This window comes from Gouania willdenowi, chromosome 21 (assembly GCF_900634775.1).
Source record: "Gouania willdenowi chromosome 21, fGouWil2.1, whole genome shotgun sequence".
Lineage (NCBI taxonomy): Eukaryota > Metazoa > Chordata > Actinopteri > Blenniiformes > Gobiesocidae > Gouania > Gouania willdenowi.
Genome location: NC_041064.1, coordinates 11060158 through 11084391, shown reverse-complemented (window position 1 = coordinate 11084391; position 24234 = coordinate 11060158). Strand labels below are relative to the sequence as shown.

General features: G+C 37.1%; 1 protein-coding gene across 3 annotated transcripts in view; it reads right to left on the bottom strand.

Annotated features, from left to right (window-relative positions):
• Positions 1-23183, bottom strand: part of galnt13 (polypeptide N-acetylgalactosaminyltransferase 13) — a 37802-nt gene extending 14619 nt beyond the window's left edge. For all 3 annotated transcript variants that reach the window (XR_003672613.1, XM_028435442.1, XM_028435443.1), the window contains exons 1-10: positions 22823-23183; positions 18287-18579; positions 10721-10889; positions 8205-8371; positions 6177-6384; positions 5399-5569; positions 4756-4873; positions 4137-4317; positions 2431-2570; positions 1022-1120 (exon numbers count right to left, since the gene is read on the bottom strand). Coding sequence is in view for 2 of the 3 variants with exons in the window: in XM_028435442.1 (XP_028291243.1) it covers positions 1022-1120; positions 2431-2570; positions 4137-4317; positions 4756-4873; positions 5399-5569; positions 6177-6384; positions 8205-8371; positions 10721-10889; positions 18287-18428 (1395 nt within the window). In the remaining variant the exon portion in view is untranslated. The remainder of the gene's footprint in view (positions 1-1021; positions 1121-2430; positions 2571-4136; positions 4318-4755; positions 4874-5398; positions 5570-6176; positions 6385-8204; positions 8372-10720; positions 10890-18286; positions 18580-22822) is intronic.
• Between the last annotated feature and the right edge of the window lie 1051 nt (positions 23184-24234).

Here is a 24234-nt window from a genome sequence, read left to right as displayed (position 1 = left end):
GGGTGTAGGTCAATCTTTTTTCTAGCTCTGTTAGCTGTCAGTGTCAGGGTTATTTATACCTTGACACTATGACATATTCAGTGCAAAAACATGGGTCCAATTCTGTAGTGTACACTCTGGGGCAGATTCAATAAGATCTGAAATAAGGTGCAGCTTTTTCTCTCCCTAAAACGGAATTTTCTTAATCAGTGACTAATCAAAATAAAACAATAATCAATATTTAACATTTTCTTATTCTAGAAATGTTAACTGGAGCATTTTTCTTCCATCTCCACTGTGTTTTGTGTCAACATTCAGTGCAGCCATGTGTGTGAGTTTGCACCTGCTTCTGAGTCGTACTATTTTTGGCGCATAAAACAGTCACCGCAAACATTTCCTGGTTTAATGAATTGTATTGCGTTCCCTGCATTAATTTATGTGCATTTCCTCCTCCCATTTTTTGTTCTCCTTGTGAGCTCCACCTACTTTACATATTCATTAGAGGCAGTTGCACTCAATAGATTAAGGGCGCAGTTTGACGTGCAGCAGCCGCGTACTCCTGATTCCCTGGGGTTTGTACCCTTATTAGCGCATGCAGTGACGTTTATACACGTTATAATACCCCTAAACCTTTAGCGAATCTGCCCCTTGGTGTAGAGGATTGTACTCTCCTAAAAGACCTGCAACATTTTGCTCCTCTCTGCACCATATATACTATATAAAAATAGACATCACCAAATACAGCAGTGTGTACAACAGAAGCTCCAAACTTTTCTCAGGTCGTTTTTTTTTTAATTGTGCAAAATAGGTAAATAAAAAATAAATAAATAAATAAATACAATAGAATAAAAAAAAAACATTTTAATCAGTAATTATTTTAATTTTATTATTACTAGACTTTTCAGGCGACCACACATGGGGTCCAACTCCAAGGTTGGAAAAACCTGATATACAATTTTTCAATTATTCAAACATTAAGAATATTGAATGTACAAATATTGTTGTCTAGTTAATATAATAACGTATTATTTTTGTTTCTCACCTGGTTTCCTCCCATGCCGTGACAGTTGAAAAAGCCAACCTTCTCGTTCTCTTTCCTACCCATATTGTCCAGGCACTGGTTGCTCTCTACGTTTCTGATCTACAAACAAGAAGATCGCAATCATTTTACACTGTATTCGTTGAGATAAAATAAACACCTTAGCAATTCAATTTAGGTTTAGAAGAAACATTTCTGAAAAAATAAATCAAATGTTTTTGTGAAAATACATCATTACCGCAGCAGCTTTACCACATTTTTGCACATAAAATAGAATCTATGTGCCAGACAATGATTATGTAATTAAGTCGTGAATTATTTCCACTTTGAAATCTGAGAATAAGAACTGACCCAGCTGCACTGCTCTGAGTAACCTCTGTTATCACAGCTCAGAGCAATTTAGAGTCAACGCAGCAATCTAATGAAGTCATACATCCACACAGATAAAAAAGCTGGTCTGTGTTGCTGAAGCTGATATTAGGCCTTTTATGCAGGAACTGAACGATATTGTTGATCAAGTGTTATAAAACCTAATGGTTTCAGCTGACTGTGTGCAAAGCAGGATGAGAATAAGTCGGAACATTTGGGTTTAAAGCAAAGTGACAGGAGGGGTGCTGCATTGGCTCCAGGGGACAGGGTGAGCAATAGTGAGAGAAAGTGAGAAAAACGACTGTTTCACTGCAGAATCTCTGCCCACAGATGGAAAAAAAACCTCATCCCAGCCCTGTGCCTTTTCGAGGCTGGTTTCCCGCTGATGTTACAGCGTTGAATTGCCTCCTATCATTTCCTTTAGCAGACTGAACATCAAGGCCACACAAATGTCAGTGCACAGCATTTTTAAACTTTAAAAGGAAAACTCTGGTCACAAAGACTGTCTCAGTTTACATCATAAAAAACCCCACTGTCTTTAACTGCCTCTCTGTAATTCTCAATCAATTTATTCTCTTCCTTTTTGCTGTATATGTTTAATAATTTTCATTCATCTTTATAGTAATACAATTTGTAGTAGAGTATTAAATTAATTTGTATTTCAGACGCATTCCAAAAAATATGAAGTGCTTGGTTTCATGGACAAACATATTTGAAACAGGCCTTTAAAAGAATTTGTCCTTTGAGCTGGTAACAAAACTAGGCTGAGCAGAATGTGTGCATTAGCTTTATCTCACTCCCTCGCGTGCATTGTATATGCTGTGTAAACACGCAACTAGGATCAATACTGACTGTACGAACATACCATGTTTGTTTATCACGTGTTCAATACAAACGGCTTGGGATGGGGTTTTTCGCTGCCTCTTCGAGCCCTGCTGAATGCTGCATATTGAGCAATGTTAGATGTTCTAGAACAGCCTTGAAAATGAAAAGGAAAGCTGACAGAATGCAGGAACAGGGCAAGAGTACAAGGGCATTCATACTTCACCAAGTGAAAAGTATCTCCTTGGTATCTGGGAGTCCGGGTAGATGTGTTCTAGATACCAGGAAAAAGGGTTGCACTTTAAGGAATGACGGAGGGCCTTACGGGAAGAGACGTCTCCATAATCAACCCGCATTACACCTAAAAAAAAAAACAGAAAAATAAAGGCAGTCTAATGCAAAAGGTAATAGAGTACATCATCATGTACCAACAACAGACTTTCTCAAAGTGTGGTTCCCAGACGACCCCACCAATGATCCTCTAAATACTCAACTACAATGTAGAGTCAACATTTATTCAACTTGTTTACTTGAGTTGGCTGTTTTTAGTGGAAATGTCGGACTGAAGCAGTGGAGATAGTTCAGGCACCCCCTGCTGTGACCCAAAGAGTTTGTAAAAATGTGCAGTTAAGTCACTTTCTGCAAACATTAAAATCTGAATTTTAGAGTGTATTCCTTGGCTTAGAACAGTAGCAACATACACATTCAAAAAATGACATTGCTTCACTCTTTGGGAAAAAACAGGAATCAAAAGAAGGCCATAATGAATGTGGAGAGATCAATGTTGGCCTTTTCATTTAAGGCTGTAATTAGGCACTTTCTTGGTTTGAACTTGATTTTAGAGGATATTCAGCTTTCAGTGTTGTGTGATTTATAAGTCAAGTGGTCCTTCATCAAAAATATTTGGAAATACAATGCTCTAAAACTTGATACAATGTGATAGTAAAGTCAAACAACTCCCCTTCCTTCTTCGATATAAAAATGTGCATCTCTTCTACAGAAATGCACAAGTATGTCCTACCCTTAGCTGACATCAGCCATGAAGTCCTAGACATTGCTTACAAAGACATTAGGCAGATGATTTCTCACTAGAGAGCCTCTTGAAGACTTGTCACATGCATGTAGATGTAAGCACGTTGCTAATTTAATATAAAGGAAGATGATTGCAATGGATGAAATGAAGGGACAATTTTCAAAAATCAACCATAATGCAAAACCATTAGCTTTCCAGTGCTGACTCTAAACCAAATGCCATAGAGAGCTCCATTAGCGATGCCAACATGATCTTTTACTTTGAAACAGAAATTTCAACTTGGCAGATAAAAGCAATGGGCTGAAGGGCACTCTTTACTCCTCTTGGCTCTATTTCATCGTTTCCCCTTTTGTTTCAGCCGATCTGTGTGGTGGGAACATGTCAGAGATGATAAATAGCCTCTCTGATCTTGAAACTGCAAGTGCAGGAAGACTCTTTCAGTGGTATTTCTAAAAACCACCTCCCAATTCAGCTTGGGCATCATACTTTGTGTCTCAGATCCAAAAAGGGAGGTCTGACAAAAGTGCAGCTCAGGTCAAACTCCCCTAAGTCTCATTGTTCAGAATTTCATTGGAGGTTCATGATAAACCATGAAAAACACATCCATCACTACCCTTGCCCTGTCTGGACTTGTGGAGAAACCTGGCTCAGGTTGCCTGGAACAAAGGCCTAATTTGGGCTGTACATTTGGTAAATTATAAATAAGACCTTCTATGATGAGTGGTATCCTAAACACTAAGATAAAAGATCCATAAAGGTTGACAGGGACTCTTGAAAGAAACTACAGCAGAAAATGGGTAAAACAACCACCAACCAACCATTCTAGATGTACATTTCTTCCTAAAACTTATCAGTGAGGCAGTAACCAAGGAACGGCATTCATTATTTTTCTACCTGGTGATATGATATAAAAGAAGTCTTTGAAACTGTCCATCCAGACTTCGGCTAGGCGACGGTTGTTCTTGTTGATGACCTGGCCCGTTCCTCCAGGAAAGCTATATGGGGTGGCCTTTCGGAAAACATGGCCTACGTGAGAACAGGTCATGATTTCCAAGGAGCCGCCACATTGCCAAATCTGCAAACACACAGACCAATAACATGTAGGCAAGGCATGAGGCTACAAAACATCCTAACTTTTTCATAATGTCAAGTCATGAATTAATTATCAACCGGAATTTAAAAAAAATTTAAAATGTGTTCAACATAAATTGACATTTACTGTTGAAGCTTATAAATAATGGCAGTTGGTTTTTTTTCCAAACCATCGACTGTTTCTGTGTGACATTATAGATTAAAGATTAGCTGTCAGTTCATGTCCTCATAACCCAGATAACTTAGCATTGAAGTTGCAACTGATGTATGTTTGTGCTGCACATAATAAAAATAAAAAACATGATGGGCCTCCTTCGTAAAAACAAAAAAGATTGGTGCCCTCGGTAAATTTTGTGTATTTGGTATTAACCAACACTACTGAATAATGTCATTGACTCGGCTATTTCCGTCTGCCACTCACTCTGAAAGACATCTCCAGGTTCTCTCCTCCCCAGATATCCATGCCCGGATCATAGCTTCCAATTTCTTCAAAGTAGCTTTTATCTATTGAGAATAACCCTCCTGCCATAGTGGGAGTCCTGTGAAACAAACAACAGATTAGCACAAAACACACAGAATTGTGCAGCTCATGCTGGCTTTGTTAGCATTCTATTAAAACCTAATAGGAGTAACATGGAGGGTACAATAACAGTCTAATTTGTAGATGAATTGAAACAAAGCCTTGGAGGGGTAATTACTTTTGTCTACTACTTTGCTGTATGTTGAAAGGAGAACTGGCAGTGATTTGCATACAGATGACAAATTGTACCTCACTCCATGAGGGCTGTGTGTAGTTCTTATTTAGTGGTTCAGGCTACATAAATAATAATTGCACTACAAACGAAAAGCATCCGATCTCAATGGGTGCTCTTTTGGCAGCAGGGAAGCTTTCATCAGCAAAATAAATAGAAAAGCATCTATTTCTGGCTGCATTTAAAACCTCTTCTTGTTTCTTTTATACTCCAACTAAACAATTTATTTGACCTCCACCCACTTGAATCAGAAAAGTATGACTTAACACAAGTTGGAATCACATCACTGACTGAATTATTTGGTGTGCGTACCTGACGGGAAGCGTTCTGTCCCCTTTGCGTCGATCCATCTCACGCTGTGGAACAGGGTACCATCGAAAATTCAACTTCCAGTTGAATCCACCGTAAGTCATATCTGAGCCTGCCATGTATTCAAATGTCTCATCACTGATTACATCTATGATGGGACACACCACTGCTGTCCTGAAAAACACAGGATAGGAGAACGACTGCTCACATGGTTTAGACACATTTGTATTCCCCACAAAAAACATCATTCTCCTTGTATATACACAAGATACAGCTTGTAATACCATCTCCCACTCAGAATGTGCATACCTCAAACCTGTGTACAAAATGTACATAATGCATTATACCAGTCAGTAGCAACCTTTGAATAATTGTGAAATTGCTTATTATTATCATGCTTGCACATTGTAATGGCTTCACCTGTATAATAAATTCACAAATTATACCTGCTGTGTTCATCAACTGTCTAAAAACTGTAATTGAAAAAAAGAAGGAAAAAAAAACAAACACTAAACTGTTTCTCTTGGTCTTGAATAATAATGGTTTTTGTTCCCGCTGTAGAGTCAGAAAAAAGAACTGAAGCAATTTTCAAAATGTAGTAGAAAGTAAAGATATGTACAAATATCTAGTACTGCGTGAATGTTAAAATTCTTGAGAAAATAAACACAAGTAAAATGAAAAAAAAAAATGGCTCAAAAACCTGTAATACAGTTTCTAAATTGTGATTCTTATTGTTGGTTGTACTTTCAAATCACTGAGTGGGGTGAGTCTTGTCCTATACCTGTCCTCTTTGATTCGAGCCAAAAGGGGCTCCAACCACCCCATTGTACACTCGCAGTGAGCGTCCAGGAAGGTGATGACCTGACCCGTGGTGGCAGCTGCCCCCCTCAACCGGGCTCTGATCAGACCTGAACGCTGCTCCATTCTCAGGATTCTCACGGGGACCTCTAGAGTCCGCACATAATTATCCAGCTTTTTCATCAGGAACTCTGAAACAAAACGGCTACTGATTAAATTACTGAAGTCCAATACTCTCCACAGGTCACTAGAACCAATTATGACAAGGGTTGGGCACCGAGAACCGATTCCAAACAGGAACCGGTTCCTAACGTCCGGTTAAGGAACCGTTACGAAGATGTTTGAATTTTGATTCGTTTTTTCGATTCCTAAATGCCCGCACTAGTTTGTTTCCGTGGCTTGCTCTGTTTACGAGGGGTTTGTATAGGGTGCGTTCAGAACACAACTATAGCAACTGCAATCTGTGTGTGTGTGTGTGTGTGTGTGTGTGTGTGTGTGTGTGTGTGTGTGTGTGTGTGTGTGTCTGCTTGCGGAGCCGCTGACCATAGGCTGACAGGGAGAGAGATAGAGCTGATCACTTCTACGGTTTAAATGATCAACTTAGGGAGTTACTAAAGGATGAGTTCACCCTGAGTGTAAGCTTATTCAAGAAGTTACCAGGTTTAATTTTGCTCCGCTAAATGAAGAAGTGTAAGACAGTCCTCTACTGCTGCCATCTCTCTGTAGCCGGGGGAGGGGCTGCTGCCTCGGAATTACAGACTGTGGCGGCCGGGGGAGTTGTTGCTTTTTTATTGACATGTGCACTCCATACAAGTATTACAATATATACAATTCACACATTTATTTAAAACATATACAATTTACAAAAGTACATAAAGAAAAAAATACTTTTACTTAATTAACAGATTTAAGGATTAAAAAATGTCCAGTTTCCACTGTTCTTTTGTCTTATACTCAATGTAAAGAGGTCTTATTTTCTTTTTAAAGTGGTGCATTTTTTGTGGCTTTAGACTCCAATTACAGTTATGTATACAATATCTTCCCTACAATATAAACAAGTTCAAAATATAACTTTTTTTATAGTTTCTGTTTCCATTGTATAGAACTGTTGATTCATTTGTCACATGACTGCTCCAGGGTTTGAGTTCGTTTTATTTTGTTTCACATCTACCTTTGTTTTTTAGATTGCTGCCAACTTTTTTTTGTTTGTAGTGTTATTTCAGCAAGTTTCAGTTTTACAGTTACAGTTGGAAACCTTTGTAATTGAATACCCTAGTTACAGTACAGCAACCAAATTAAACTATGTGTAAAGACTTTTTCAAGTGGAAAAATTCTCCTGTGACCTGCACAACTCAAAGAATCGGAATCGTTTAGAACAGGAATCAAAACTGAGAATCGAATCAGAATCGTTAAAATCCAAACGATGCCCAACCCTAATTATGACAAATCCAAACAGCCAATTAACAAGTCGGCATTTACAAAAACCTCTCTTGGATGCCATATTTGATCATCTTTTTAAAACACCAGTGATAAAGGTGGCAGAGATCATTTCCTTCTGCATTAAGCATAAAGAAGTAGTAACAAAATATGAGATAAAGCTGTTGAATTTAAATTTGATGAGATGTGTGAATTAATTTAAACTAAATTACATAGTAGTCCACTGAGAAATAAGGATTTCAGAAAATGACTGTTTGATATCAACCAAGTCATAAAGCATTATTGCTTCATTAACTAGTATAAACTGGGAATAGTAAGATTAATCAATAATGACATTCCTTTGGCTCTTAAAATGTATTGTATTACTCCTCATGGATCTAAACCAGTGAGTGGATCAGACCAGAAAAACACAAACCAATGATAGTGATTCCTCAGTGTTCAGCTACATTTTAGTATTATTTAGTCCGTCATTTGAATACATTGTGAATACATTTCTATGTGCAATAAAGTAGGAATGGATGAGGTTGGCATTTTTATTTTAATAATATAAATAAAGTAAGAACCAATCACCAACCTCGCTCACTGGCATCGTCGACCAACACAACCTCTACCAGTAAGTGTCTGGGAGAGCGGTTGATGACACTGTGAACAGTTCGTAGAAGAGTGCTCCATGCTTCGTTGTGAAAAACGATGACAATGCTGGTGTTGGGCAGATCGTCGTTGTACACTTTAGTTTTACAGCTGTAGGAAAAAAGAGGTGCGACAAAGGAAGTGAACCATTGATTTATTAAGAAAGTTTAGCATCTGGTTTTTTAAAAAGATATGAATGTGTCACTGTTGAATGTCCAGTAACTTCTTATTATTTAGTGCAATCCCAGACCTAGAAATAGTTTTATTCCATGACATGCACATCAGCAAAGAAAGCAAAAACATGGCTGGACATCAGTGTGATAAGTGCAGTCCTCTGATAGTTCTGCAGGTGGACAGCACAGACAGAGTGGGCTGAGATAACGAGACAAAAGCAGTCACCTGAACAGTCAGCAGAGCTACTTTGTTTCTTTGGCGCGACAGCACAGACTGACAGATCTAGGCTAGTACACGGCCCATAAGACACAAGGGTATTGCCTTCAACAGATGGCAACTGACAATGATGACAGTTCTGAATGATGTCCACTGTACAGCTGGTAACGGCTGAACTGTGTATGAAAACCAAGCTTATTTATTATCATTACATGGTGGAAAAGATAGAATTGATTAATGCTGAATAATTACCAACAGCTCTGTGAAATTTCTCTCCAATAGTCACTATTCTGAAGGTTTTTCCTCCTTTAACATCAAAGCATTCTTTACTAACCCCAAGCATCATAATTTAATTCACTGCCATTATAGTTTGTGACATCATTACAACAAAGCAAAAAAATATATCATTTTCATTTAAAGCTGCTACGCCGGATATTATATTTTTTACCAGATAAAATCCAAGTGTGTACCTCAAAGATGAATGAATCAAACATTTACTCCAAGGGCCTATACTACGAAGCTAGATTTCCTCATTGCGCTAACTTCCTGGATTTAATCAGTGTGCGCTGTCCTACGAAGCTGGCTAACGACAACAAAACCTGGTCAGGACCAGGTTTTGTTGTGGCTAGGATCTGAGCGAGTACTTAAGTCCCACCTCCTGACCAATCAGTTCTCTTAGAAATGTACCTGTCCAATAAAAGGAGGAACATTGTGAACATGTCTGTGTAGATCTGATGTGAACAGCTGACAGGAGAGCGAATATTTATGCATCGATGCAATCCTTTCATTTACCGATTATATCCTATAGAAAATATAGATGGACTGACAAAGTGAAGTAAGTAAAATATTTCAGCTGATAAAGCCTGCTTGCATCGGGTGCTTTCAGACTGATAAATTAATGAATTCATTCATTCATTTATTAATGAATTCATTCATTCATTTATTAATGAATTCATTCATTCATGTATGTATTCTGTGGTGACACTAAAGAATTATTCGGTGACGGTGAAGAATTATTCCTCAGTTGTGACGTTTTTCCCTGATTGTGATTGGTCTGATGCTGTAATTCCCACCTCTGTCACAAGAGCGTGGACGTAGCCAGGTTGAAATTAACTGGCTTAACTTAGCGAGTTATGATCGAGATTAGTAGGACAGCTTCTGTCTGACGGGCAATGTTTGGTGAGATGAAGCCAGCTAATGGAGATAAATCAACGGTATAATTATCTAGCTTTGTAGTATAAGCCCCCCCAAAAAAAAAGAAAAAGTTTGAAATTGCCATCTAAACAACATTTCGAGCATTGCATTGTGGGATGTGGAGTCGCAGAGACGGGTGCATACAAGTGTTTATACTTCCTTCTGATATCACAGGGAATACTGGGAACAAAATAGAACAAAAACTTGTGTCAAGCCTATCATGCATCTGTTTACAGGACTTGACATCCCACAATGCAATGCGCAAAAATGTAAGATTGTTTATTGAACTGCAATTTCGACCTTTTTCCTTTTTTTCCCAGGAGTAAATGTTTGATTAATGATGTATGAGGCCTACACAATGATTTTATCTAATATAAAAATATTTTGATTCAATTTGATTTGTAAGAAAACAAGTAGATTGGTTTTAATTTGCCCCTTTTATAGCTGTTTAACCATTAAGTCATTTATTGCAACGCTTCCATTAAGCATCTTTGATAAATATATATTTTCAACCGATCCCACTTCATAAAATACAGTAATGTTTTGGGAGAAACACAAACAAAACATTTAATGAAGATGGAGACAACAATGAATTGAAATAAAGAAGTATCAATCAGCAATTAAAGTTTGCTTACGTGTTAATATGCTTTTGACGGCGCACTTAGGAGTGTTTATTGTTTTTGTGTTAATATAACCCATGTTACAAAATGCAAGGTCAGTGACAGCTTTGGCTCAGTAGTTTCTTGTATTTGGTCTTTGTCACATCATACTAGATCAACAGAAGATGTATCATCCCTCTATATTTCAGGTAATTGAATAAAGACTGGGGAGTTATGTTTAAGGTAAATATTGTGTGGTGCTGGCCTGTGTACTCACCCATCCAACCTCACATCTGGCAGACTCCTGTTGAGTGCAATCATGTCACTGGCCAACAGATTAAACTGGTTAATCTTGAAAAGTTCTTTCATTTTTTCCTGGTCGTCCTTGGGGATGTTTACTGCCTTGCCCATCTCACCGGGACCCTCATGGCTTCGTGACATCACCGCTGTAGCAAAGAAGAGGCGTAAACAAACTGGTTCAAGCTGAAGCAATAATTATATTTTGAAGAACTTTCCAAGAAAGCTTTTGTAAAATTAACATTTTGCACTACGTTATATTTTAAAGGCCCTTTGTGATGGTGCCTCAGATATAGTCACATTTATTATCCTAGTGTTTAGTTTAGTGTTTTCTTGTTTATAAAATCTTAAACACTAAATGTATTTTCTGCCTACTTATATGTTGCCACACTCTGAATGCGTTGTTCTGCCTTTCTGCCTGGCAGCTTAGATTTAATCTATTAGCAGTAATAAACTAGAGATTTTGGAAAATAAAATGTCTCCTTCCATCTCTATAGTATTTTATTATTATATATCCTTGCCTGCAGTCTCAATCCCATAAAACATCAGCATTATCTGGATTGCTGCTGCGGCTGTGCACAAAACCTGCTCTCTTCACCAAAGGTAAATAAATACCCTAGCACGGATTTATGACTGCACTCGCTCAACCCCTGCTCTCTCTCTCTATTAATCTCTTAGACACAAGCAGTGATTTGCATGAAAGGGGGACACAGCACAGTTCACATCAGCAGCACACACTCGGGCTAAGAGGATTCCCTATGACCTTTATTGTACCGAGAAGCTGTTGTTGGCTGGATTGTTAACCCTGAACCATTTCTTCATGCTGCTGATGATCTCCATTCAAACATCAGTTTTTGGTTGATGGATATGGATCGAGTGTGTTCAGTGTTCTAATTTAAAAACAATGTGCATCAAGAAAACCCTTCGAATAACATTAGATGGGATTGGGAAAGAAAGAAAGGGAGGGGGGTTAATGGAGAAATGTGTAATAAGATATTTTTCATTCTTGTATTTCTTAAGATTGAGGCGTCTAACTCTAGAAATGACCAGCTCTGAACTTAAATGAAAAAGAGTGACATTGTATAACACAAAAATACTTCAGTAACTATATTATTGAAAACAATGTTTTTTTTTTCGATATATAGAATTCAAGTCTCAATATGTTGCCGAGAACTATATAGGGGTAATGTTTAACATAAAAATATACATGTTTTTTAGGTGCATCTATTAACTAGCAAGTCACATTCAGGCTGTGACTTTCTTTAGTAATTTAAAACTAATGTTCTAAGTCTAAACCTATATATATATCAACTGTTTCACAGAAGATTTTGCAAACACTAAAAATCTGGGAGTATCTGTTGGCGTCTCGAGGCGCACTTGCAAAAGTAGTTTGTTTCTAAATTGGAATTGCATTTGAGCGCAGTTAGCGAAATTGAATTTTGGTGAAATGTGGAAGTGCTATTTTGGAAAAATATGTTACTGTGTTATCCTTTCATTTTTTCTAAACGCTGTACAGTGTAAAACGTGTCTTTCGTCACCTTCCTTAATTCTTTCAGTAACGTAATTCTATCAAACTATGTTGGTAACAGCATGCACTTTTAGTGTTTGTCGAAGCATCAAGATGGAACAAGATTAAAGTGTATCACGTTTATTTGAAGCAGTTTTTCACAGTCAAATAACTCAATCATTACTGCAATGACGAGCATTTCTGGTTTTAAAGACTCGTGCATTCTCCAAGTTTATGTAACCATTCAGTACATCTACATAACAGAAGAAAAAATCTTAAGACCAAAGATATCCTTGGATTACTTTGTATGCAGAAAATTGCTCACAATCTGAATTCTTAAACTATTTTGCTTGTGCTCATTGGATTTAAATTGTCACTTTTTCCGTGAAACAGTTTCTGTGCCCTTTGCTACCACATCAAGATTACAAAAACCCAAGTACACACTTAAATTTAAACTATCCTCTTTTGCTGAAAGAAGGATGTTCTTGTGCCCCCAGATTTTAGTTTCTAATGTTTTTCAAATTAGCTATTGCCTTTCTGACTTCTTTTATTCTTCTTTGACTTTTTTTAATCATAGAACTTGCTTCTCAATAGGAACACATTATTGCACACTCCCAGATTAGGCATCAAAAAATGAGTTAACTGAGCTACAATGGCCTCCAGGTTTTTCAGATAGGAGTACTTAGTTGGCCAATAAATGTGTAGTTGTTACATTTTAAATACGGAACCAGGCACAGTTTAAAATGAAAAGCAGCACAAAAACTACAGTCTCAAACTTCAATGTAAAGGGTACTATGAACAGAATTGAAACATTTTGAATCCTGAAGTAGGAAAACAAACTTGAAACGGGCTACGATAAGTGCTTCACTTGTTTTTAAAGAGGGTTCTCTATTCATGAGAGGGACTTCACAGCCTGAGAAAGCCGTTGTAATGTCAATTATTTGCCTTCTATAAAGTTTTGGAATGTTCAAGAATGTAATCAAGATAATGTTATCAGGGCTCTGCATATTGGTGAGTGTAAAAAATCATAAAAGAGATTAAGGATAAAGAATGTTCCACAAACTGAGCAAATATTGAGGATATATCTTGAGGATTATTATTCCAACCACAAACGGTGGCACGCTAAAACCTGGGAAATTCTTAATCAATTCAAACTATTCAGTATGCAAAATGTGGAGCTGGTCACTGACACAAGTGCTGCCCAGTGACATAAAGATAACTTTTGTTCATTAAAAGTAATTTTAGGTTTTATGCAAAAAATAATTCCATTGAAATCCAAGGGCTTCAAACAGACTAAACACTGCTCTTTAATTTGGGCTACCAAGTTAAAATCTAGTACTTTATTACTTAAATTTGCATATATTATAAGTACACACACAAAATAAAATATCTTAAGATAAACAGTACCCAATTTACGCAATAACACAGTTATTCCACATTGACTAACAGTCACAATCACACCCAAAATGTTATTAGTGCTCATTAGACCCAAATCATCTCTGGTTTCCGTGTTATCAATGGTTTAGTTAATGCTAAACTTACAGTTGACATACAGTAGGTTGTAAATAGAAATCCATTTGTATGGTTGCTGTACGGACAACCCCTGGTGCTATTGGTACAGTTACCGAAGCACACATACGTAGCGTTTTAGGGTATAACCCAGTATCGCAGCAATTTTTAGGGTTAGGATTAGGTTTAGGGTAAGGCTTTAGTCTTAGTTATGTGACCTAAACTGGCCAATGCCTGACCTATCACGTGACCTAAACTGGCCCAATAGGGGTGCTGCGTACGGATAGAATGTCGGTATATTGATACGGCAACCGTACGGATAGTCACTGCCAGTTATTAATAAAGTAGGTACACAGAAGCAATCACATGTTGGTGCACAAAAAACACCCAAAGAAAGAACCATTACAGCGACATATTCTATTAATATGTAGAGTTGTACTTTTAAACATATAAGACATTCTTTGAGATAAATTTGTTAGATCTTCACATTCTCACTTGCATTTTCATGGAAATGCAAAATGTTACTAGTTGGCATTGAGATGATTTGAATACCTCAGTTTAAGGAAAAACTAGCAACAAAACATGCTGTGACTCTAAAAAGTATTAGCACATTTTCTATTGAATACCTAACTTCACAACGCTTCTACATTCTGACCTTGATGTGATTTTATGAAATGTCCTTTCATTTACTAGTATGTCTCAATCCGCACAACTTCAGCTTGATATGTCAAGCAATTATAAAACCTTCTAGCCAAGTGAAGGTAACCATAAAGTTCAGTTCTGTCAAAGTAAGAAGCACAGCTCTGTACCAACTCTAATCAGAAATTTAAGACCAACATCCTTAAAAAGGTCGTTATGATCTGGGGAGTGAATCATGTTGGAGCACTGACCCATAGATATCAATGAATGTAATGAGAAAAATAACATTTAAGGTCCTTTAATGCTCTCTATTACCTTTTTGTGTCGGAACCACAGCAGAACACATTTTTAATATCCTATCTGGCAATTGTGAGCTAGTACAATATATGGACAAAGGTATTACAGCACAGTCATTTGGGCAGGGGCTTTTATCTCTAGTAAAATACCATCTTAACATGGAGCCTCTGATTGTCCACAGTCATCAAAAACGGATGGAATTAGAAAGAATTATTAGATGAATTATGCCCTCATCTACATAGATTTTCACAAAAGAAAAATTCAGACCTCCATTTTCTAAAGTTTATCACGGTTGACTGTTGGTAAAACTGTCATTCGTCGGAATACTCTTTTCCATTCTGTGTATGTCTACTGTAAATAGTTCAAGTTCAACTTCTGTTTGTCTTCAGATCCTGTGGAGTCAAGAATAAATCAGGAGTTCAGTGAAAAATATAAATAAAAATCAATACTAAACAAAAGCATTTACAGAGCGCAAACCTCTGCCAAGTAAGAGTCATTCTGGATGAGTGATCCTGATCATGGTAAGAAAATTAGGCAAGGCAAGGCAAATTTATTTGTATAGCGCATTTCATACTCAAGGCAACTCAATGTGCTTTACATGATAAAACATTCAATTGTTTAAAATCAATAAGAACATTTAAAATCATCAGTAAAATCAATTAAAATCATCAGTAAAATCATCATGACAAAAAATCTCTCTCTCAATCATATGCAGTAGAGAAAAAAAAGTGCCTTTAACTTTGATTTAAAAATGTTCACATTGGATGCTGACTTCAGCTCTGCTGGCAATTAGGAAAACTGTGCAATCCAGATCCTATCGGATGAAACTCAGTGGGATAACTGAGGAACCAACCTGACATAAATGTCAACTCAAACTTTATAAAGATAAGTCCATTACAAAAATTATTGGAATCTTCCATGGCGTAAATAAAATTTCCTTGGTGGAGGTAATAATGTTTGCTCACAAGTTAGCCATTAAATCTCTGTATAAGTACTCTTATGTTATTGTTTGTGCATATTTATCACCAATTCACACAGAATTTACCAAATACTGGTTTTAAGTAGCAATGCATCAAATATTCGGTAACCAAATACATTCGGCCTTCGGTGGAGTGAGTTAAAAGCAAGGCTGAATAGTAGCATGTGATGCAATGACGCAATTAAACAACGTGCAGTGATTTTGAGTCAGAAAAGTGTGTGCGTGTTGCTGCATAACCAGAGCAACAGTAGCAACAGCAGCTCCTTCTTTCCACACACAAACACAACCAGATTCTGTCTCTCAATTCCACTCACTGCTCTACGTCACCACGTAAAAGTTGGAAGTCATCCAATTCCACAACCGAGTCCATTGTTAGCGCAAACATCCCCATTGTTTCCTCCTCAGTTCACAAGCGATGTCGGGTCTTGCTGTATAGGCTGGTGTAGCATTAGCACGAAGTGCTAACAGCTGATGTGTGTGAACAATGGCTGTGGCTCCAAGCAGTGACTCCCAACAAGATCGGCAGCAGATAAAGTAGTGCAGTTTGGGCATCCAGTAGTGCAGTTTGTATTTACATATATGGCAATAAAGTACAATATATATTCTATATTAAACAGCAGTGTTTTAGCTGTAAGATAGTTAGAGAGGGAGGAGCTCACATTCTAGGAGGCGTGTTAGGTGACATCACCTGCCAACGTGGGCAAAATCCAACTTGCCCGTTTGGAGCTGACTTTTTACAAAATGTGGAATAACAAGGGAGGAAGGAAACAGAACTAATATAAATGAAAGGGCTAATATAACTGAAAAACTTTGTTGTGCTTTTTTTGAAAAGCAAAGGCTACTGGAATATTTTAAAGATGTCAGAATATTCAATAAACATTTTCTTTCTTTAAGAAACATGTCTAAAAATGTATTCTAAGCTATTTATGCACTAATAAAAAAAATAGCGAAAAACTTAACCGCATTCGATATTCGGCCAAGCGTTTATATTTTATTCAGGAACACATTTTAATTTTGGTCCATCCATAGTTTTAAGCCGAATCAGCTAATAGGGTATACCAGGACAGGGCCCTACTCCGTGGCAGTGTCAACAAATAGGGACTTATTTTGACAACAGAGGACACAGAGTATCTGAGCGATTGCTAATTAATCAAGATTTAGCCAAATCCAGCGTTGCTCTGACCCAGATCCTAACCAGATTAGGATCTGCTTTTTGCACAACCTGATGTCATCCTCTGAGTAACTCATGGGCATGTTTAGGGTTGATCAGTGTCATGAACTGATTCACTTCATGAGAAAGATGAAGATCTCTGTTTTATTCTATAGAACGAGACCTTAACATGCAAACTCAAAACACCTCACAGCAAGAGAGGTGTCATTCAAGACTGTTTACACAGGCACCAAATCTTATTTACTATTAAACTTAGTGAAAAGAAAAGTTAGACCTTTGTTCAGTAATCGGTCAGAAGAGCTTGCAGGTCTTCCTCATTGTAACCTTAAAAGCAGATTAGTAAGCCTCTTAGAAACCTGCTTCCTTGAGGGCATGCAAGGAAATGAACATTGCTAATGAGAAACTGTACTATGTTGGTGTCAGGCACAGACCTTAGCCCCACACTGATATGAGTTAAACCTCACCATAGCAATAGTAATTCTTTTGTAATTCTATAACATTACTATTTTAAGAATAAAATTAGAGACAGATTCACTCTATAACACATTACTGATTTGTTATTACTGCCATTTACAGTCTTCACTGGCATTAGTGGCCTAAGGGTTAGTTAAACAGCCTTGTTTTAATCACCAGACCAGCCAAGGTTGCGGGTGAGGTTAGACAGAGATATCACCTGCCCTCAATCTAATCACACCACTGGTGGGCCCTTGATCAAGGACCTGACTCTGCTTATTAAAGAATGCAGGGAGTGTCTTTTGCATGCATGGTAAAAGTAGGCTGAATGTGTTCATGTTTTCTAAATATTTCCTCATTTGATGATTAGCCTCATTATGTTAGCCTACAACACCTCAAAGGCACAAACCTAAAAAGACTAAACATTTTGAAGGTGATATACAGGGAAATCCAAGTTGTTCAAAACTCAAAGCTGCTACCAACAATATTGTTTTTGATTCGATAAAATCAGTGTATGCCTCACAGTAACAAATCGAAAACCATTTACTCCAAAAAGAAAGAAAAAAAGTTGATATTGCAGCTTGAAAGTTTGTTTTCACCTCCACCCTGAACACTGTTGACATTTTTGCGCATTGCATTTTGGGAATGTGGAGCGCCGAATACAAATGCATAGGAATATCTTTACTTTATTCTTACGTTTTCCACCAGACAAGGACAACAAGGATTCACTTGATGCAATTTTTGCTCTAGTTTGTATTCCCTGTGATATCAGAATGAAGTAAAAACACTTCCATCTCCGCAAATCCACATCCCACAATGCAATACACTAAAATGGCAACAAAAAGTTGTGTTTGAGCAAGCAAATGATTAATCCATTAGGCCTAAACTATAGATTTATCTGATAAAAAAAGCAATGAAATCTAATTTGTGGCTTACTTGGTCACCTAAAGCATTTATTAAATGTGTTCCGACGGTGTTCGCTAGAACTCACCTCTCAGCGCAGGAAGCAGTGAACGATCTTTCCTGTCGTCGCATTTGTTGCACTCGCTGAAGTACAGCAGCAGAAATACATCCACCAGGACCCACACCAAGGAGGTGGTCAACACCACTTTACAATAGACAAACCGCCGCATCACTTCTTTGTGATGTCAGCCAGGTGCCAAACACAGACGTTGGTGGCGAGTTCCTCAGGATGTGTCCCGTGGCTGGTGAGGTGGTGGAATACTGGAGACGAGGCGAAGAAAGAGGGCCAAGAGTGAGCAGATTTGACCTGGGTGTGTCATCCTGCAGTGGGAAGGAAAACATAAAAGTGTAATAAAAGAGACATTACTTTTACAGTAACGACTGGAAATAAATATTGCTTCAATGCTTTTTATTAGTCCATGAGTTTAGAGGAATGGTGAAGCCTTTGCCAGCTTATTCAGGTTGAACACACTGTCATTAGTTTACCAGTTGCATACAAAGACAACACAATCATAAGAAAAGCAAAGGGAACAATACAGAAAAATGTTAGTGTGTCAGCTGAATCTAGTTGTCTAATTTAAATCGGCCAGCTACTTCAACTCTATTATTTTTCTGCTAATATTATTGTTCTTGGTACTATTTTTCTTAGTGCAAGTTCAATTCCCTAAATGATTAAAATGTAAAACAAACTTGCCTGCGGGATAATTCATTGGGGACTACAATTGCAATAACAAATTTCATTAGAGTTTAAAAGATGAAATAAACTGATTTGTAAAGTTTAATATCGCAGAGAAACAAAAGCGTATTGAAGTAGAAGTTTTATATTGTAAATCCCCTCGAGTTGTAAAAAGATTACATTAAAACAAAAGTTTCATTAGTAGTTGTATTGGATCATCATTGAATAGTAATTGGTTTCCTCTGCTTAAAATATCACATTTATCCAGCATGGGATCATGAGGCAGTGGGATTCAAGCATCCAAGTACAACAAAAACATAAATTAATGATTTTACAATCTCTATCATAATTTAAGTGTTTTTTTAATGATAAACAACTACAATGCCTGGTTTGCCAGCTTTGAAAGCGTGATGTAGATGTGAATGTGCTGCGTTTTCCTCCTGCATTAATGAAAGGAATGGACAATTGGAGGTCACATCCAACATCCTGCATTAGACTGACCACAAACCCGTCTCGTTCTTCCTTTTAAAAGGATGAGCGTAAGCTCATTTACCTTTTAAAGACTTCTTCCACACATTAGCCATGCTACCCACACTTATCTGCCAAGCTTAAATACCCAAAGCAATTGCAAGGGTGAAGACATCTCATTGGCATCAGACACTGTATATGCCTCGATACATTTCTGATTAAGAAGGAAACAAACATTTCTTAAATGTACATTTCATCAACCCATTTTATTTTGGAAGTTGTTATGATTAGAATGACATATGAAAATGCTTAAATCTTTAGCACCCGTGCCACAGCAGACATTTCAACCCATGCTAAACAGCCAGATATAGATTAATTTATCTATAAATGCATATCATTTACATTACTTCAACAACTAAGAAAAGAGCTACAGTGACTCCAACATAGATCTGACAGATTTTGTCATCTTTCACTCGCAGAATGGGAATGACTTTGCACCAAAAGAAAGACATGTTACACAATTCATGACCATTGAGTATCCACACAAATCACTGGCTATGAAACAAACACAGGAGACCAAATCTGAATTTCTAGATGATGAGTTATCAATTAAACTATTAAGTCAGCAGAAACATCTGTCGGTATGGAGCTATCCCCTTTTTATAGGCAGATAAATGAGTTTCATGTTATTTGTATACATCTTTACCCATCTGCTGTGGCATATTTGGGGAAAACTTATAAACAACCTGCAGACATTTAGTTTTCTGTCCAAGAAACAATGACGAAAAGCTTCTTGATTTACTACAAAAAAAGAAAAACTATTTTTCAATCCTTTAGTTTTACAATCCTTTATTAACAGCACTCTGTAGCGACAGATAATTGTGCTGTCACAACAGCGCGGCCATTTAGCAACTGCCTCCTCTGAATGCATGATGAAGTCCCTTTTAAAATTGAGTTTGACCTAAATGTAATTAAAAGCAACTAAAAAGGACGGACCACCTATCAATGTAACTGTGGGTAAAGTATAGACCATCATTGTGTTAGAATGCTCGATGAAAAGCCACAATATGGTTCTGCGGCTGACCAAAAAGATTTATTAAAGGCGTTACATGCTCTTACTCATGTATACATCCAAACACAGGAAATAAATCATTAAGACGTCAATCCAATTTAAACACATTTGAAACCAGGTTTATGAATTTGATTTGATTGGGTAGAAATTACAATTGTAGAAAACCATTAAGACAACTAAATCGTCCTTGTTTGTAGGGAAAGAAACACCAGCAGAACCAGGACCTAAATCCCAATGTTTTGGTTGACATTTTGGTAGAAACTGGACAAAGCTGCTCCTGGAGCAGTTAAAACACACCCAGTCTATACTATAATATCTCCAAAGAACTATCTATGCTAGCTAACTAGTTCCTCAATACTGACTATACCCCTCTATCCACAATTCTCTCAATCCAACCTAGTACTCACCACAGACTACAGAGTTGACAGTTGTTAGTTTTTATAGGAGGGGCGGGGCCAACAGTGGTGGATCATGACGTAAGAAGCCACAAACACGTCACAAACTACCATTCTCAGCCAATAGCAAAATTTGACAGTAGTCGCTTGGTTTGAACCCATAGAGGAGAGTCACTCTTACATTTTTACAACAAAATACAACAAATTGAAATACTTTGAAAATGTTAAGAGTTGGAAAAGAACCAATTAAAACTACTTCATACCCAAATACATTTGCTTTCAAGAGAAAAAAAAAAAAAGGTGATTTGTGGATTAATTTAGTTTTTAAGCTAATTGCGTTGGTTCTCAACTTCGAACCCGTTTTCATTTAATTGATATCAAAATCCCAAAAGTTGTTTTTTAAATAAGAGCAATTTCTTATAACACTTTCACACACTAATTGCCATTTTTGTTTTTCTGAGAAGTTCAAACTGCGCTCTTCCTTTTTGTTACACTTATTTTCTTGTATTTAAACCCACAGGAAACTAATTATTATTGAAATAATAATTTAGTATTTAAACAGTTTTCTTGATTCAGATTATTGAATGGGAAATAAATCCCTGAGCTACACTATTTAGGAACAACTGGGTTTGCGGACTCTGTCCATAATAAGAACATCTAAAAACACTATAATCCTAATAAATCCTATTATCACAAATACTACATACCCAAACACATTTGTTTTCAACAAAAATGTTTTTATTACACCCGAAGGCAACTAATTATAATGTGTTTGGCTGGTCTAATCATTAAAATTTATTTATTATTGTTCCCTTATCTGAACACCAGGTTTACAGCAGTTTTCCCTGAGATAATCTAAGAATTTAAACTGTTTTCTTGATTCAGATTATTAATGGAAAAAAAAAAAAAATCAATCCCCAAGTCACACTGGGTTTGTTGACTTAGACCAGGGGTCTGCAACCTGTGGCTCTGGAGCCTCATGTGGCTCTTTCACTCTTTTGCAATGGCTCCCTATAGCTTTAAAAAAAAAAAAAAACAATTGAAATAAATAGTTTTTTTTTGTTTTGTTTTTACAGAGGCTATTAATTATTAATGACAAAATCAAGGTACAACAATTTGTAAATTAATCATGTTGTGCAATGACTCAGCCACCTTCCTACTTCACCTTATGCAACATCTACAGACCATCAACTTTCTTGACGTCAATTTATTTTATTTCATTTTAAACTGTTTTTAAGTTGCTATTTACATCATCAATATACATCAAATCAAATAAAACATTATTATATATAATTTGACCTGTATATAATTTAATATACTGTATTGTCTTCATTGAGAAGGTATTTTTTCGGCTCCAGGAGAACTTTAATCCAGGTGAGATGAGGCAAAATGGTTCCTTTGAGAGTAAAGGTTGCAGACCCCTGACTTAGACCATGATAAGAACATCTAAATAAAAAAATATGTTGGTCTATAGCCCCATGCATTAAACACTTGGGATCAAATCATGTTAACATACAATAGTAAGCTAGAGTTAAGTAGTAGTAAGAATAAAAACCGCCCATGGCAGGAACAGGAGGAGATTAAAGGGCTGAGTAAACCCATTAGGCACATGACAGTAGTCTTTTATTTTATCAGACAAAATACAAAAAACATTGAGTTGCAGGGCACGTAAAAGTGTGTTCATGATTTCTGCTATTTTCAAAACTAAACACACATGAAGCCTCCAAGTTCGATTAAATCGATCAAAAACATGATTGTGCAGCAGCTGTGGAAAGTGTCAGTAATAATAGGACTGGAGCGTTCATATAAATGACACACATTTGAAAGGGAATGAGGTCTAACCCGTGTAGTATATATAGTCTGCACACAACACCCTACGGTGTGATTTATCCACATTATGATGGTGACATTGTGCAGGATGAGCAGGTAACAGAGAAGACATTGATGACTTACCTAAATTATGGTCTGAGTGAAGCGTTGACCTGCTCCAGCTTTGCTCTCAGACAACGTGTTGAGCGTGGACAGGACATTATTTGTACCTGAGAACTGAATTAAAGGAGCCCACACGCACACTGACTCTGCACGTGCACCTCATCTCACCGCGACACCTGAGCGCGCGTGGCAGTCCAGTTCGCTGCAGAGAGCTCCACAGTCCGTCCAGTAAAGCCTGTCATTATTGTGAATATTTGGACTCATTTAGCCGTTAAGATCCTCGGGTGAGCCTCAGTCAGCCGGTCTACGAGAATTTTCACAATTCATTCCACGCACGCACACGCACGCTGAGTGAGTATTATAACGGAGGGAGAGGGCACGCGCAATAATACTCAGCGCAATCTAACCTCAGCTGTGACACACCCACTGATGGGTAGCACTCTGCTCTCTGATTGGCTGATAGAAACGTCACTCAAGAGACGAGTCTGGTAAATGTAGGCTGGAGCTTCCCCCACCATCTACTATTTATTATTTAATCATTTTATTGTTAAATTACTGTTTTTGTTGTTTATTTCAAACTGAGTTCATTTTTAAAAGGTTTTTATTGAATTTTGAACTCTGATGTTTTCTGTCGCACGTTTTAATCATAATTTAAATCAGGGATTATCAACTGGTGGGTCGGGACCCAAAAGTGGCTCACAGACCTGTATTGGGTGGGACGTGGACACCTGGGCAAAAACAAATACATACTCAATGTCTCTCATGCTGAAACTTTTTTTTTTTTTGACAGGCATGCTGTGAAATGCATGTAGCATAGGAAAATATATAGATTTGTGTTTTTTAAAAGATTATATGTGTGTTTTCAACAGCAATTTTTTTTAAAAACTAACTTTGGCTGGTTGAATTCTAAAAAAAAAAAAAAAAGAAGTGAGTTGCAGTTTAATGAACTATGCATGGTAACATGTGGGTCCCAGGGTGACACCATTTGAGAACACCCGATTTAAAGCACATTGATTTGCCTTGTGCATGAATTGAAATGCGCTCAACAAATGAATTTACATAAATAATGAGTCCTTTTATTTAAATAATCGCCATAAATAATTGATATCAAAATATTTTTGTGGTGGATCCATCCGCACCCGATCCTTAGCTTCAATGATTCTGCTGCACTACGTTGATAACCTTTGAATTTTTCATCAATTCCTCTGGTTCATTCATTCATCTACCGTCCAACCAAAAAATATATACATACAAAATCTGTAATATAGGTTACCTTTATGTTGTAATCAATTTTCCTAAACAGGTGCTGATGATAATCAATAAATGGAGGAATGTACAGGTTGTTTTAAACACAGTGAATAAATGAAACAAAACCACCTGTCAGGTAATGAACGGATGAACTTGGTTGCGGAATGAATGTTATGTATCTAAAG